An 18,580-nucleotide genomic window follows, 5' to 3' on the forward strand; every position below is an offset into this window, starting at 1 on the left:
TAGAAATGCACTGTGAAAATCCCTATCTTGTTTTGTTCCGATCTAATTACCGGTGCATGCAGCCCTCAGTCACATAGCCCCTGTTTGCTCAATCAATCATGACCCCCTCACATGCACCCTCTTAGAGTTGTGGGCCCTTAAAAGGGACAGGAATTGCTCACTCGGGGAGCTTGGCTCTTGAGACAGGAGTCTTGGTGATGCCCCCGGCCGAATAAACCCCTTCCTTCTTTAACTCGGTGTCTGAGGAGTGTTGTATGCTGCTCGTCCTGCTACAATATGAACAACGGGTGAGAACAAGTTGAGTGGAAGAAAGAGATCATACCATCTACTTAGAAAAGCATTACATTGAAGACAAAAAAAGGGTTCTACTCTTCACTATAATTCATTTGATTACTGGTAGGTCATAAGTCATAACTTGTTCAATAAAATAGATCTTATCTGTCCCAGAAGATTTTAGTAAATGTAAAGAGGAATATTCAGAGGGACTTTGAAAAGAAAATGTGCTACTTTCTGTGGAGTTAAAACTTTGGTGAAGTATGAACTATTTTTAATTGATGTTTTAGAAATTGAAATTGCAACAGAGTTACAAGAGCAAAGGTTCACAACTTTTCATAGCTATTGTATTTCTGTATATTCTGTCAAGTGGCTTTATTATTTATTACATTTTTCATTTAGAATGGTTATTAAGGATATAAAAAGCCAGTGAAATTTTTGGAAGAACTTTTTCCTATGAAAAACATCCCTTTAAACTCTTTAAAATTCTGCTTTTCAATGATGGTATGTGTATTAGTGGTTGAGAAACAGTGCTTAAAAGACATTTTAAAGTTCCAGCACTTGAAAGAAATATTAAGAAGCTGGATGATGTCACAGACTACAGGTAAATTATACTACAGTGTGTCTTGGAAAGGCAAAGATGAGGTATACTATTTTTTCAGTTACATAGACAGACATATATAGTAAACAAACATTTATTGGGAAATATGGGCAAAGTACTTCCTATAATCTGTTTCATTACTTTACTGAAGTTCCAACTCTTCTGTTTTTGATACTTTGACTTCATCTTGCATGAAAGATTTACTCAAAGATGATATGACAGTATTTCATAAGCAGGATTCTGGTATGGACATCCGGCACCAAAAATAGCTGGACATAGGATCAGTTATGAATTAAGCCTTGAGAATATCTCTAGGAGTTGAGACTATGTGATTCACCTGCTGGATTCTCATATCCTCTTCTGGCAAAACTAGAGAGGTCACAGTCAATCCACATATCCTGAGTACATTTAATTTTTACCAACACATTTCAGTATACTGATTAACAAGTCAGTGATATTGCCAATGAAAATCCATTTCTGACATCTGGCAAAGCATCAGTGTTGACTGAGATATGGCAAATAGTCTCGGGGTTTGTAGTAGCCTTTTCTGGAGTGTAGTCTCTCTGCTTTAATGCTAGCTGACCACTTCTAGAGTTTGGACTCCTGATCAGAATATTAGCTGACCATGGTTGTAACTTGACCTAACATACACATATTACTGTTGCGGGAAGTCAGGGACCCCGAACGGAGGGACCAGCTGAAGTCACAGCAGAAGAACATAAATTGTGAAGATTTCATGGACATTTATCCCTTCCTCAATCAATACTCTTGTGATTTCCTATGCCTGTCTTTACTTTAATCTCTTAATCCCGTCATCTTCATAAACTGAGGATGAATGTTGCCTCAGGACCCTGTGATGATTGTGTTAACTGCACAAATTGCTTGTAGAGCATGTGTATTTGAACAGTATGAAATCTGGCACCCTAAGAACAGGATAACAGCAATTCTCAGGGAACAAGGGAGATAATCTTAAAATCTGGCTGCTTGTGGGCGGGCAGGACAGAGCCATATTTCTCTTACTACCAAAAACGGGTAAGATAAATATGGCTGAATTCTTTCCCCAGTAAGGAATATTAATAATTAACAGCCCTGGGAAAAGAATGTATTCCTATGGCGGGGCCTATAAAATGGCCGCCCTGGGAGTGTCTGCCTTTATGCAGATGTAGATAAGGATGAAACACGCCCTAGTCTCCTACAGTGCCCCCAGGCTTGCTAGGATTAGGAAATTCCAGCCTGGCAAATTCTAGTCAGACCGGTTCTCTGCTCTTGAACCTTGTTTATCAATGACAATGCATGCATAGCTGGACATGGAAGTTCATTCATGATTCTAGTTTTGCCCTGACCTTGTGATCTTGCCATGACCTCCTGCCTTGTGATCTTTGGTCACCCTTGAAGCATGTGCTCTCTGTGACCCATACCCTATTCATGCACTCCCTCCCCTTTGAAAATTGCTAATAAAAACTTGCTGGTTTTATGGCTCAGGGGGCCTCACGGAACCCCACAACATGTGATGTCTCCCCTGGACACCCAGCTTTAAAATTTCTCTTTTGTACTCTTTCCCTTTATTTCTCAGACCAGCCAACACTTAGGGAAAATAGAAAAGGACTCACGTTGAATATCAGTGGTGGGTTTTCCCCTGATATATTACCACAGTGTCTGTGCTGAGGTATTTTAATGTAAGTTAAAACATTACTACATTCCACTTAAAATATTTCAGAATATATGCTTGAATCTAGATCAATTCAGGAAGCAAAGAGAAATGGGGTCAGTACTTCAAAGATTGTGAACTCCTCGAGAACACTCATCACATCTCACCAAAACATGGCCACATAACTATTTAAACTTCTTTAAAGAAAGAAACCAAGAAATCACTGTTACCTGTTTAGTACTCGCCCTCTGATATTGAGTTCTCATGTAAATAGCTGCCTTTTTATACCTATTTGACAAGAAAGTGTGAAATATAATTCCATTTAAGATCTGAAAGTAGACACGAAGAGTAACTTACTTGAAAGACACTTAATAAAGCTTTACTACTATCTACCAATCCCTTAGCTTTCTGTAGGTAGAAAGATACAGAAACACAAATTCTGTTCAAAAAGGCTCATAATTCATTAGGGACAGTGAGAATAAAACAAGTAAATAATGAACTATTATATTGGATACTACTGCTACTAGAAATGAGACTTTATCATTAAAATAATTTACTTTAAAAGCAGGAACAGAAAACAAGGATAGCAAGTGTTTGGATCAAGAATCAAGAATGAGGTGAGAAGCTGCTAAAAGTTTATTGAATCATAATTTACTGAGTGCCTACTATTATATTTATTTGAATCTAAGATGTCAAACAATCTAGCTTTTTTGGGGGAAGCAATATATGAAATGTGCCCATCAGTTGTGAGAAGCATTTTCAGAAATGTAAAAATATGAATAGACATGTTCATATAATATGTGCCAAGCACTTTGCTAGATATAGTAGGTACATAGATCTGCCTAATAGCCATGATCTATCATTATAAAGATAAATCTAGTGGAGGTACACAAATAAACACCTAAAAATATAATTATCATGTTATGTTGCAAGCAATTCTGGATAAATCCAGTCAAGTGTATACATAGCAAAAAATGTAATTTAAAAAGGTTGAAACAGATATTTCTCTAAATCTGTTTTATTCTCTATTTTTTGACTGGTGAGTACTAAAAAGGTTCATGCAGTATGATTACTCTGTTTCATCTTCTTTCTCCCCACATCTATCACCCTTGGGAGTTCTGCTGTAAATTGCACTCCTGTTTCTCTTGCCTTTTTTTTTCAGATGATTTCTCCACAATGTTGGCACCCTGTCTAAATTTTCAGTCATCATTAGTTTTATCAATTCAAATTTATATACCTTTATTGCATATTAAGAATTTCATAATGTGTCAAATTTATCCCAAACTTCTAGCTAAAATCTTTAAGAGTGCTGTTAAAGATAATGGAAACAAGCACTATTTTCTTTACTTAGAGAACAAGATTGGCAAAATAATGTCAATTATTTTGCAATATGTTCCATTAATCAGTATATATTAAGTATCACTTAACCGTATTTACAATATTATGCTGGGACTGTGGGAGATAAAATTAGGGACAGTGAGAATGAAATTCTCATTGTTACATGTTTTCTACTTTAAAGGAGGTTCAAATCTAGTTGAGAAGATAAGAAAGAGGATATTCTTCTGTATGTCAGTCAGTAAATAACATTTATTTAAAACAGGTCACTATCTTGGGTTATGTAAAGGGCTGGGTGTTGGAGAAACAAAAAAGAGGAAAAGAAAACAAAAAAAAATTCTCATAACCTGCTAGTGAGAACACTCCTTCAACAGCTTGTTAATCATTATATTTTATTTCACTCTAGTCTACATATATATCAGAAACGAGAGAGATAATCAGACCCTACATACTGCTTTGACCCAATTGATTACAAAACATTAATAAATACATTCCCAATTTTTCTTTAGCTAGTTGTCTTTCAAAAGTTTATTATTCCCAAACCTGAAAGAAACACTTCATCTTATGAAAGCACAACACTTCATTCTATTTTTGCCATTTCTTAAAATCAAAGCAACCAAGGAAAGATTATTCTCATAAACTTGTTTTTTATTGCTAACTTGGCATATTCAGCTTAATCGTCTGGTGCAATGTATGTATTCTCAAAGATAAATAGATGATCTTGACACTTGATCTTGGCACAATGAAAGAAAAGCTTATATTTTCAAATATAAGGTCTGTATATTACCATATTATAAGGTTAGGATGACAGAGGAGCAGGATATGTCTTCAAAAAGTCAAAGACATCTTGTTATTTGGTTGATAAACTATGAATTTAAGAAAATCTGATTGTAGGAGGCTAAGTATTAAAAAAAAACTGAAATACAGATCCTAAACATGATGACTTTTTTCAAATATCTTATACCCAAACAAATATGTACATTATAGGCATATTGCTTGCAAAGGTTGCAATCTCAGATATATTATGTTCTAGCTATAACATTTTCTAGGAATTTTTCTAATGAACCTGCATAGTATCTTATAACAAATATGAGGCCAGCCACATCTAATGTAGAAAACTTTAGGTGGACATTGTTATAAATGACACTGATTAAATGTGAAAAGGTCACAGTAACAAGAAAGCCACTAAAAGTGTCATCTGGACTTCATGAGACAAAGTAAATGTTTTGTGCAAAAGTATGAGATTACAAAATACATTAAAATAGCAGTAATTAACAATAATGTATTATTTTCTTTAATGAACATAACTAAAAGTACACTAATAAATATATGCATTCTATGCATAGCAAAAAAAGATCAATTTTGCTACTCCAAGGAGCAAGTGATGGAAATACCTGATCAGATTCATGTACACAGTGTAAGTGGTACTGGAAGCCAGACAATCAAGGCTTAACAACTGGAGTGAAGAACCAGTGCAATGAGGATATCTCGTCAGATCCCGTTTCCCATGAGACTGTCATTGTTTCCGTCACACACACCCATTTCAGGTGCCAGGTGGCACTAAAACCTCATGCCCATCAGGATGAACCAGTCTTTCCATCCCTTCTATCTCCCTAAATTGGGTTGAGAAGGGCACTTGGGCAATGGAACACAGTCATCAGCACACATTCATGTTCAGCCTTGGAAGAATTAGGTTTTAGATGCCCACACTGATCGAAGTAAAACCTAAACATGCAGGATCACTTTTTAAAAAGCAGAGATGGAAATGTGGAGAAAGTCAGGACCTCTGTCACTCCTCTTTTGATCACCATGACAGGCGGGGATCATGGCCACATAAAGCTATTTTAGCTTTCAAATTACCCTCTGAGCATTTGTCTTACTTAACCCCTTGATCTCATCATTTTTTTTGACTCCTGGGAGGTTGCAATCCCGTGTTTATCTACTCTTTCTCCATTTTTGCTGTCTCCCTTTCCTCAGTTTCTATTCTCCCATTTTTAAACATGCATAGTTCTTCTCTGTCACAAATTATCAATCTTATTATTTCATTGCCCTCTTCAAAAGGCATTCTGTTTCCCACTTTCTTTGACACCAACTGGCCTATGCAGCTTTCTCCATTTCCTTACCACCCACTTCCTTGTTAGTTTTTGCAAACTGACCTCCCATTCTGCCTCCTCTCCCACACCAATACCAGTTTTTAAAGTTACCAAGTATCTCTTTTCAAATGCTTTTCCTTGTTCTGTTTGATATCCAACCGGCTGTCCTCTCTAAAGACTTTGTGATACATTTCTTGTTCCTTGCCTTCTGTGACCTGACATTATCCATAGTTTCCTCTGATGCTTCTTTCTTATTTTTATTTATTTATTTGTTTGTTTATTTATTTATTTTTTGCCTATTGGTTGCATTTTTCTCATTCTACTTTTAAGATGTGAAAATTGTTCAGGGCTCAGACCTTGCTTTTGCAATCTTTTCCTTTCTAGACCAAGGGATTTTAAAGTATGTTCCTCAGTCTGAAGTACCTGAGAAGCTATCACTAAGGTTCAAAGAACAGCTGACAGGGTAGGCAATGGGTGCCTTCCTACCACTTGAAACAGAATAGTTCTGATTTTACCTGTTTTATTTGTTTTACTTGGTTTCTTTTGGAGAGTTTATTTGTATTCATCAGTGTACTGAAAATTATATCAGTAATAAAACCTGGATTTCATTTCTTGTTTTACCACTATCTATATAACTTTACACAAATATTTTAAAGCATGAATGCATCTCTTGCATCTAGTCCTGTGAATGCCCTTTGTCTGAACTACTTTTCTGCCCTATTCCTTAGCACCTTCCTAACTTCTACTGCATTTTTTATTCTACGTTATTTCCTCCAGGAAGGCTTCTCTGAACCTCAAATCTGGGTTAGGTGCTCTCCTGATGCGGTGCTATAGCATTTTGTACCAACATTTTAATCTGGCACTCATTTCCTCATGCTGTCTATTTGTCTACATTCCCTACTCAACTGGAAGTTCACTGAGGACAGAATATTAATCACCATGGTTTTCCTAGCACCTAGTATAGTGCCTGGCATGTAGTAGATCTGAAAATCCAACCAGAGATAATTACATATCTCAGCAAGGATATCCAAATTCAGTGAGATTCTCTTTCAGATAAGGATAAATGAAAAGGCATGTATCAATATTATCCCTGGTTTTGATCAAACTATCCTTCCCATTTCCTTGACAACTATGCTCAGTACCTTCTTAGCCCTATTTACAACATTCTCACTATTTGCTTTTATTGGGAAAGTTATTTTATATTTCCACTTTGATTTTTCTTATTCAAAAATGGGGGTCAGTTGTTTAAAGTTATCTCTAAATATAAAATAAAAGTGAAAGCACTAAAACTCACATTATTTTCAACATTATATCATTACATCATTCTTAACAAAATTATAACATTGCACGATTTTGGTCTGACTTCAACAATTTAAACTTCTTGTAGTAAATAAAGATTAAAAAATATTAAAAGGGTTCAAGGCCATATCTATGCAGTTTATATGGAAATCATTGGTGGTTGATGCAGAGATGATAACTGTCTCCTAAAGAACATATTGCTTCAGATATTTGCAGTATAAAAAACTGTATATAAACACAACAAAAAATTATACGATTAAATAATGGGGCCATTTAATGGCCACATATAGTCTGCAGACAAAGCCTGAGAGACATTCCAGACTGTTGATATACCAAAACTAGAAGGAGCAACAGATCCAATCACATCTTTAATCCTGGACTGTAACATCACTTTCAACAAGTAATACCTGAGTATTTCCATCACAAATGTCACACGTGCCAAAACCAAAATTAAATTTTTCATTCAGTGATTTATGTTCTTACCACACTTTCAAACATCTAGTAAGATTTAGACCCAATAAGTTTATTTTACCTTATTGCTCTAAATTTGAAACCTTATATTTTCATTACTATGTTTCTTTGAATTACTGTAAATTAAAAAGACCCTGAAATAACACCAAATAGCATATATTTTGCTAAAGTAAAATTGGTGTATATTAAGATGGACTTGGTTCCTTATCTACTTATTTTAGAGAACACTAGACAAATAGAACTTTAAAAAGATACTCTTGGCAGAGATGGTATAATGATAATGCAAGTATCAGATGAGTGGCTGATTAAATAACTTTTAAAATCCTGTTCAACTCTGAGAGTCAGGATTTAGGTCATGAATCAACTTAAGGCACATTCTCTGCTGAGTAATTTCCTCATATTTCTTGTAACAATAGCAATATTTGTAAAAAGAAAAGCCTCAAAGCCAGCAGGGGAAATGGTACTTACGAGTATTGTGTCAGCAGTTCCAGATCATTATGCATGTTGATTGGATAAGCTTCACTGAGTTCAAACAACTTCTCCAGGGCCTCATAAATGAAAATGATGCAAATCAGGGAAGCAAAAGCTTCTTCAGTAAACCGAGTGATGTAGCAGACAAGGGAACTAGCATCAGTGGCCACAAGTATGATACACAGAGTTGCTGTCCAAAGTCCAATGCTAGCTCTTAAAGATAGGTATGACAGCCCATATTCTCTGGGAGGAGGAAAAGGAAAGAACAGTGAAAAGAAGGTCATTCAACAGCTTGCTATCATTTTAAGCAAATGAAAATAAACCTCATTCAGGAAGTGAAAGTAAATAAGCTTCACATCCTATGAGTATCTAAATTCAAGACTTTGTCTAAAGTCTTGTTTAAAGCAGGGGTCCTCAACCCTCTGTCTGTGGCCTGTTAGGAACGGGGTTGCACAGCAGGAGGTGAGTGGCAGGCGAGTGAGCATTACAGCCTGAGCTCCGCCTCCTGTCAGATCAGTGGCGACATTAGATTCTCATAGGAGCACAAGCCCTATTGTGAACTGTGCATGTGAGGGATCTAGGTTGTGTACTCCTTATGAGAATCTAATGCCTGATGATCTGAGGTAGAATAGCTTCATTCCAAAACCATCTCCCCCACCCAATTTATGGAAAAATTGTCTTCCATGAAACCAGTCCCTGGCACCAAAATGGTTAGGGACCAGTGGTCTAAAGGGAACATCTAAAGGGACAAAATTAAAAGGGATTTCTCAGCGCTTATAACTGAGTCTTACTCTTTAAAAATATTACATAACAATATACATAAATCTTTTGCTTTTCCTCTGTTCCCATGATGAAGCAAAAATGATAAACTGAATCAAACCAGGCAATTCTGTCTCTATTAACAGACCTCCAAAAGTGATGTTGGGAGAAGTATAAATATAGTAAAGAGAAAAGGAAGAGGCTAAGGGCTGAAAAGTACATAACACTTACTTGCAAAATTTAAACAAAATCTTTTCAAACACCAAAACTGGTCCTGTACTGCCTAATATGGTAAGAGGCTGTCCACCAAAGAGAGAATAGGCTATCCCAGTCATGGATGCTCCAAAGAGAGATTCAATTGCACTCTGTGTAGAGATATAAATGGTTCAATTACCTAAGCTGTACAGGAAGCCATTGTAGCTAAGGAGAAGACATTTAAAATACACGGATATGTGCTTTCTCCTTCACCATGAAAAGCCTAGCAATCCTGGGCAACATGTGGGGTAGGATGATGACTAAAGGGGCTGACAGTAAGAAGAAAATGCATAGTAGCAAAGGTGGAGGTGTTCTTTTCACTTTCTTATCTCACATCTCTGTTGCCTTACAAAAGGTTTAAATGTATTCAGGATTAGCATCTGGACAGAAACATGGCCCAGGTATATAGCAAATGGACCTCTTGTGAGACAAGAACTGAGCCTAAACCTAGCTTAGGATTGGGGGGCTGAGGGCAAGGCATCAGATGAGAACCTTTTGTAAGACTCAGAACTAGTCATTCTGAGACATTCCACCCCCAGATTACAAGTTCCACTAGCCATCCAGGAAATTCATATAAGGTTTATCTAGCAGACCATATCTCAAATCTCTCCAAAATTAAATGCTTACTTATCTAACTGAATCTTAAAAATGGATTATGTTTCAAAGTTCAGAGAAAAGCATGATACATACTATACGCCCTTCAGTTGCTTCTCCCAGCAGTCCTCCAAATGTGATGACAGGAGACATACACGCGCAGTAGAGAAACAGAAAAGATGCTAAGCACTGCAAGCTGAAAGCATCTCTGAAGTCACTCCAGAAGTATGGAGCTTTTCTTTTGATATCTAAAATAAGTCCCCCAAAAATCCTAAGACAGGGGGGGAAAACACAATAGTGAAACCCAAATATAAAAAAACACACAAGTCAAAATGCTCATTTGCTTTGTTGCCAGGTCACAGTATACGTTTTCCATCAGCAGAGGTGAGACCCACATAACCTGCTGCATTGTATTATAATAATCTACAGGGAGGCACTGCACAACTATGTTACTCAATTCCTAACCCAATATCGTGTCAACCACCAAAAATCCCAGGTTCTCTTAAACAAGGTTCAGAGCTGTTCACCAATCATAATCCAAATAATGAGATTCAAGGATTACTCTAATCTCTGTGCCATTTCTACGTCAACCTACTCCTCCTAAACTCAGGCCTACCACCCTCAATTATTGGCAGTATTTCTAAATGTTTAATTCCATTTAGCATAGCAGGGAGGGAGGGAGGGAGGGTTAGCTGGCTTTTCTATACTCCAGTAGTGAGCATCACCCTAGAGAGAAAAAGCAATGTTTAACCATAGCTCCAGTTACCTACTCTCTCAGCCAAACAAACAAACAAACAAAAATCCCTCACTAGATATGGTTGCAGGACGACATCTAAATGTCCTTTTGGATGGCAGCAATACTTAGTAGAGACAGATAGGTTCCGGAGCTGTTTTCATTTTTAGAAAACTAGGAGGGAGTCCTTAATAATAATCAAACTAGATAAATGTAATTTTGATCCACTCTTACGTTAACACATCCCAACATCTGTGATTCACAAGACAATAGTGACCTTACTTGGTATAAATTCATTTACTCCAAATATATCCAAAACCATATTGAAACACTTGAAAGAGAATTTTTTTGGGGGAAAAGTATTAAACTGTGAAATGGTGCTTTAAATTTGAGAGCTTTTAAAAAAATCTATTAGAAATGAGACCATTAATAAGTAGGTATTCTCATTTTATGAACATCTAATAACAATATGCAGACTTAACATTTGTCTACTGTAAGTTGTTTTGTTCCGTGGAATAATGATGTGATAGCAAAATGAATTAGACTATGAGTAAGTTCCTACGTGAAGGTTAATGTTAATGGTGAAAAAAACTTATGCTCCAATAAACTGCCAGCGTGCTGAGTATACTTGGATCACACAAAACTGTTACATTTTTCTTATTTATTTTATATATAGGAATATTCATTTGGCAGTCCTAGAATCACTTCAGAAAGGATTGTTCTTTTTAGAAAAAAATTCTGGTTAGAATTTGAAATAAAAGATGTACATATTATGAATAATTAAAATATTTTACCATGTAATTTCTCTGATCTGATTTATCTGTAATAGTTACATAATAATAACTATTCTACTATTACGCAGGTATAAGATCACTATATTTTCCTATGATTGGTTCCATCAGAGAGCTATGGAGTAGGAGAGGGTTGAGAAGAATGAAACTTCAATTGAATAAAAGGACATTTGAAACTCAGAGAAGCTTGCAGAGAACCTGTGAAATATTTGTACACATAAAGATCACCTTAGGCTTCTCTACCCATGTTTAGTAAAACATACACATATATATTTTTTTATTTTGGGGATCATTTCTGAATAATTTGTTAACTTATCAAAGTCACAATTCAAAACAGATTTACTCTACCAGTCTATTTAGGCATTCATTTATGATTTATATCCCACCTAATCCCAAAAAGAATTTGAGGTGGTTATGAGCTATTAATTAGTAATTAATATTTATAGTTTTGATAGCACTTTATATTAGACCATTGATTCTAATCAATTACTTATTAGAGCATACATTAGTCTGAATAGTTGTTATAGTACTGTGTATAAATGTGCTTTTAGCAGTAAAAATCTAAATCCGGAAGTGGGAGTTCATTACAGAGAACAGTGCAAGAGCAGCCCAGATGTACACCAGCAACTCCAGGAGAGCAGATGAGTAATGGATACTTCAAGTCATGTCAGCAACAGAATCTGTGGAAGAACTCTGGAGAAGCGAAGATACCGGATATTGGTGACCTGGGAGGATTTAGGAAGCAGTAAGGAAAAGTGAACTTCGAAAAAAATCTAAGCTATGTGGCATGTTACACCTGAGAAAGAGAAAAAAATACCAACAAAAATAAAAAGACAGCATTCAAAAGTATGAAAGCAAACAGAATGAGTAACAAAGGTTCCAGTGAAGGGAAAAGGAAAAAATTGTTTGAACCATCTCAAATTAGGTATCAAGCCTGAGGAAGACATTAAAGGACATTTCTTCAGAGACAACACATAGATAAATGGAAAGAACACAGAATTAAAATGCAGAGTGCTCAGGAACTGGAAAGTCAGCTTAGAGGACACATTGCAAGCAGTACAGAAAATGGCCTTGAGGGGAGGGGAGCACCAATCCTGCAAAGTCTTTGCATCTGCCTTTAATTACAATGGAGGCTATACACATATTCCCTAAAGAGAGACCCACCCAAGGGTTTCTGATTTTCTGCTCACACATTGCTTAGAGAGAGACAAGCTGTCAAAAAAAACCATAAAGCACCATTTTAAGAAATAAATTGAAGCTTTCATCTCTTCAAAGATGTGTGATTAGAAAATAAATCATATAGCTCTTTCAAATCACAGCCGTAAAAATAAAAAATACCATTATATACCTCCTACTTGCATTGAATGAGATAGGGCCTACAAGACTGAGTTGTTGGTATTTAGTTTTATTTCTATCTTGAACTTGAAGCTTTCAATGGGTTCTTTTGGAAGGGTCAATTGACGGTTTTCCTTTTCATTCTAAGAATCTGGGAATGCATTTTATGCACAGCAAAATGAAAGACTAGGTAAAGTATAATGGAAGGGTGTCTCCACTGTTTTAGTTTAACAGTAATGACAATCATTAGCAACTTCAGAGAAATCAAACTAAATGGCATTTTCACCCTCAAAAAGCAGCTATTAAAAGTATAAAATAAATTAGATCTCAAAATAGCAATTCCTAACAGAGAAGAATGGTATGTCATTTGGTCGTTGAAGTCCCATAGAAGTGATTTTCACTAACCTTCCAGTTCTCTGGAGTTCAGGTCCACTATGCCCTCCGTGGGGCTCTGCTTCCCCATGAGCTGCTGTTCCATTTGGTACAGCAGGAATCTTCCTCTTCTCCTGTGGAGAGTTTCTTTGTTCGTGTGTTTTGTTTTATTTTAATTTCAGGTGTTAATTGTAAATAACAATAACAGTTCATTTTCCTTGAAGCAATATGCACAATAGCTGAGAACCTAGGCTCTGTACTTATTTGTTGCTTGACCTCTGGGAAGTTATTTAGCCTTTTAAAGTGTTAGTTTCTTCCTCTGTTTACTGGGGGTAACATCAGTATCTATCTTATAGTGTGGCTAAGAGAATTAAATGAGGTGATGGACACTTATTTATTCTTTCAACTAATACTGAGTGCCTAGTGTGTGCCATTCATTGTAATGAATGCTAGAGCTGCAAAGGTGGGCAAGAAAAAGCATCCTGTTAGTGAAAAGAGACAATAACCTTAAGATATCAGGTACAGATGGGAGCTATGAAGAAAAATGAAGTAAGGGAAGGGGAAAGAGAGAGATCAGGATGCGGGTAGGTTGGCGTGAGGAGGTGTTAAGTATGGTGGTGTTATATGCCTGGCATAGTTTAATTGTTCAAAGAACAGTAACCATCATCACTATTTTTAAAGTATATTTCCCTGTGTGATTCCAGCTAGTATCTTTCTACCCAGAAAATAGTTTACGATATGGGTCTCTTTAACTCATAGAGTGTCAAAGACGATTGTAAAAGGAGGCATCTAATTTAACCAATGACAAATTAGTGGAGATTCAGGTAAGTATTGTTTTCCCAAAGGTCTATTCCATCCACTTTTGTTGGTGAATATGATTTTTTTAAAAATCAGAAATTTCTACCTAAAATCCTACCTATGGTGATCTTAGAGCACACCAGTGTGTTCAAAAGCACTTCAAAGGATAATAGGAAAAATCTTAAGTGGTGAAATTACGATTTTTACTTGACCACCATTCCAAAATAGAATTAGTATAAACATGAAAAACAAAAGTGACTCATAAACTGATCTCACTTACCAGGAGACATCTAGGTAGAATGATACAGGTTTAACATATAAAAAAGGTTTTGAAAAATACACAATATAAGAAAGTTTATTGCTTAATATTTAACAATTTCCCCAGGTAAATAGATGGACGCAATAAGACTAAAGTTCAAAGATAAAAGAGAAGCATCTGTTAACTGATGAAGGAACTGTCTTTACAGGTAAATAGGATACATTAATAAAGGGATTTAAGAGTTATCCTCAGTACCTACTTCCCAATCACCCAGGAAAACAATTCATAGCTTTCACAAGTCTCAGAAAGCAAGTATTATTATGTGGTCTTCTGGGAGAATACTACTGACTAGATAAATTAACTCTATTTTACAATGACAAAACTAACAGAAGGTGATGTTTTGGGAGCCAAGCAAGGAATGTATATTAAGGAAAAGGGAGTCATCAACTCTTAAATGCTGTTCATTGATAGGTTAGATAAAATGCAGGTTGAGAATTGACCATGGGACTTAGCATTGTGGAGATCATTGTTCGCGTACATATTTTAGTGAAGTGGTAGGGGCAAAAGCCTCTTGGAGTGAGTGTTAAAAGAGAATTAGAGGAGAGTAACTGGAGGCAAGTAGTGTAGAGAACTCTTCTGTGGCATTTTGTTGCAAAAGGGAATGAATAAGAGTGGCAGGCTGGGTAGTGGTATCAAGAGAGTTCTTTTATTTAAGATTGGTAAATTTAATAGTATGTTGTATGCTAATAAAAGTGATAAAATACAGAAAAAAGGATTTGATGATATAGAAGAGAAAGAGGAGAATTGGTAGAGTTGCGCTCTTGAGTAGATGTGAAGAGATAGGCTCTTTCTAGTGCACAAGTAGAAGGCTGACTTTGGCTAGTTCATCAATAGTAATGAACAGGAAGGCAGAGTATGTGCATGCAGATGCTGGCCGGTGGGTAGGTATGATGGTAGCAATCTATAGGAGTTCTTTTTTGATTGTTTCAAATTTCTTAGGGAAGTAAAAGGCACATCAGCATATCAGAGTGAGGGTCAGAAAGGATGTGCTGAAGGCTTGAGGAGAGAAGAATAAGTGTGAATTAGTTATCAAGTGAGAATGATTGGACTAGGGAAGTGTAGTATGATGAACCTGCAACACGAAGGGCTCACTTAAGGTATGCGGTCATGAATTTATGTGAGACCAGTCAGTGTAGTTACATGTTTTCCTTCCGCTTCAGCTTCATCAATGTGGTACAGAGTGAAGTGTTGGAATTCTCACAGGGTTATGGTTTTGATAAGCAAGTACATGATATAAGAGAAGAGCAAATAAGTTGAGGGTACACAAAAGGGAGTGATTTTAATGACTGACACAAAGTTCTAATGAATATTTTCACAGTTATCCCTGGAGGTGACAGGTTAATCTTCTCTTAACTGAAAGGAAAAAAAGTATTTAAAATGCTGGGATTTGCACATTTCAAATGAATAAAAAAGATGGAAATTATCCCAATGGTAAAAATATTTGGGCCAGGCGCGGTGGCTCACGCCTGTAATCCCAGCACTTTGGGAGGCTGAGGTGGGCAGATCACGAGGTCAGGAGATCAAGACCATCCTGGCTAACACGGTGAAACCCCGTTCTCTACTAAAAATACAAAAACTTAGCCGGGCGCGGTGGTGGGCGCCTGTAGTCCCAGCTACTCTGAGGCTTAGGCAGGAGAATGGCATGAACCCGGGAGGTGGAGCTTGCAGTGAGCCGAGATGGCGCCACTGCACTCCAGCCTGGGCGACAAAGCAAGACTCCATCTCAAAAAAAAAAAAAAAAAAAAAAAAAAAATATTTGAATGAGTATGAGGTCAGAATGTTTAATACATATTAACTCATTTCACTCCATCTAATAGAAAACATAGCCTCATGCTATCTATTATTCAATTACAACATGCATTTTTAAAACATGAATGTTGAAAAGAAGCATAAAGCATATCTGAAATTCAAATTTGTTGTATAGAACTATGCTGTCTAATATGATAACCACAAACTGCATATGTCTATTTACATTTATGGTAATTAAACTGAAAAATTCTGTTCTTTAGTCACAGTAGCAACATTTCTAATGCTTACTAGTGGCCTGATTACTAGACAGCATAGATATAGAATATTTTCATTATTGCAGAAGACTGTTGGACAGTGCTGATATAGAGCATCAACAGAGAGGTTAAAACATTTGTTCAAGGTCATACATATATAGACAATTGCAGAACCCAGATGCCCTGATTCTTAATTCGATGTTCTTTTTACGACTGCCTCTCAATACCGAGAATCCAATAATTAATTCTGATTTTAAGGGGTGTCATAAAATCATAAACAATATTGGCCTCCCGTCACTCAACTTGCCTCAAAAACATTATTGTTCACAAAGCTGTTTTCAAAAACACTTAACTTCATCTTTAATGTTTCAATAGCTAATTGGTGTTATAGTGAATTTTAAAGCCTCATTCTGAATGTGTTAATATTTTGCTGAATTTCTCCAAATAATATTAATTAAGGAGTTTCTACATATTCAGGAAGCATTATATTGCCTTTTATAATATCATTAGTATAAAGATGTATTCTACAAGTACAGGAATGAGACAATCTATAACCCCTATAATTAATTATTAGGCAACTGTTTTTATTTTAGTAATAGATCAACTGAAATATGTGGTAGCAGTTACAGAATCACAAAATGGTTAAGTTTTGAGAAAAGGAAACAGTCTTTAATAATTATGAAATGACTTCAAAATGAAAATATAAAAATGAGGTATCCATAGAGTTTCTTTAAACTGACAGTGAAATTGAGATACCCTTTTTAAGTACTCATGGTTGAGTGGTACAACTGCTCATTTGCCCACCTCTGGCAAAGCAGGAAAATTTCTAATTCCAGAGCTGGGTCAATTAGACCATCTGTCGCTTCCAATAGGGCAGCAGAGTCAGACCAGGCTGAACTCTGCAGGGCAAAGGCCAAAGGCAAGACTAAGTACGTAACAACTTGGGAGGGCTGTGGGAGGCAGATTCAGTAGGCATAGAGGTGGCAGTGTGAGGAGTGAGCTTAACAAACATTTGGTCATCATTCTTAATAGTCATGACTGCAATTTAAAAAGTGACCCTAGAAAATAGCAATGCTTTATATTTCTATCTTTCTGGATTGTATGATGGGTAAAATATCCATTACATGTTCATAAGCAAAATTTAAAAAATCTTTATATCACACATCCACACAAAAGCAACACAAATATAAGAATTACAATTTTAAAATCTTCCCAATATTTACTGTGATTAGCAGTAATAAATGTGGAGTTTTCTACATAATATGATTAAGTCATGTCTTTGAATTTTCCTAATGCTTGCCAATTTCAAAGTGATGTATCAAAACATAGAAGGACAGTACTGGGCTTTCTCTCAGGCCATATTTTATATTGTTATTACAATTTTAATCTTCCTCTTGTATAATACATGTTAAGTAGGAGCTAAAATCTTTCCAGGTATATGGCACTGTTTGATTAGTAGGTTGTCATCAAACTGCCAAGTTTCTCAGTAATGTGTGTTGGAGAGTATTAAGAAATATCTTGTAACTTCATGCCCCTTCTGCCTTCGAGGCTATCATTTAAATCATTTGAATCTTCTTGATGGATTATGCTATTTTGAAACATGCATTTAAAAGACAAAAAATATTCAATTTCAAAGAATGTCTTCAAATATACATACCTGGGAAGGTACATTTTTGGGAGGCTCTATTCGGATGCTTGGATCCCATTCTCCAGGAGGGAGAACAGTAACCTGATCCAGAAACTCATCAATTCCTGATACCAAGTCATTACGATCTTTAGCTTTATAAGCCACATCATGAAATACCTTTAGAAGAAATAGAAATATTATTTATAGTTTAAAAATAATTATAAAATATTAATGTGTTCGGTGTTTTCAACACAGTTATCTCACATGTGATTATAACAATTTGAAGAAACAGACAGCTCTGACTCTAAAGAAGTTTATAATGTAAAATATTATAATTTATTTTATGGATCCATATAGGTAACTATTTTTCTTAAGATGTCAGATGAATGTTGAAATTTCTAGAGGGAAGGAGGAAGGGAAAGAAAAAGGAGGATGAAAGGAAGCTCATTAAACTAGAATTAGGCAAAAGTTATTTATGTATGGGAAAATCAGTTCCTGGAGGAAGCGTTTGCTTAAAAATAGAAATAAAAATTTGTAAAATGTGTTGGAAATTTCAGCAGTATTTATACCTGGCATAAATTAATTAATTTAAAGGGTTAATTTTATTTCAATTTTGAAAATAATACTAAGATTATAAATTAGTATTTTCTGGATATACAGTCATTCCTCAGTATCTTTGGGGGACTGGTTCCAGGATTCCCTGCAGATACAAAAAATCTATGGATACTTGAGTTCCTTATATAAAATGGAGCAGTATTTGCACATACCCTATGCGTATCCTCCTGTATTTAGAGGGTCCCCAA

General features: G+C 35.9%; 1 protein-coding gene across 10 annotated transcripts in view; it reads right to left on the reverse strand.

The window, feature by feature from the left end:
• Window positions 1–18,580, reverse strand: part of SLC4A10 (solute carrier family 4 member 10) — a 474,235-nt gene that overhangs the window by 71,481 nt on the left and 384,174 nt on the right. For all 10 annotated transcript variants that reach the window (XM_050752258.1, XM_050752259.1, XM_050752257.1 and 7 more), the window contains 5 exons: window positions 17,808–17,954; window positions 13,064–13,164; window positions 9,896–10,070; window positions 9,182–9,315; window positions 8,189–8,434 (listed from right to left, as the gene is read on the reverse strand). In XM_050752258.1, the coding sequence (XP_050608215.1) occupies window positions 8,189–8,434; window positions 9,182–9,315; window positions 9,896–10,070; window positions 13,064–13,164; window positions 17,808–17,954 (803 nt within the window). The remainder of the gene's footprint in view (window positions 1–8,188; window positions 8,435–9,181; window positions 9,316–9,895; window positions 10,071–13,063; window positions 13,165–17,807; window positions 17,955–18,580) is intronic.

Source organism: Macaca thibetana, chromosome 12 (genome assembly GCF_024542745.1).
Source record: "Macaca thibetana thibetana isolate TM-01 chromosome 12, ASM2454274v1, whole genome shotgun sequence".
In the NCBI taxonomy this organism is placed as follows: domain Eukaryota; kingdom Metazoa; phylum Chordata; class Mammalia; order Primates; family Cercopithecidae; genus Macaca; species Macaca thibetana.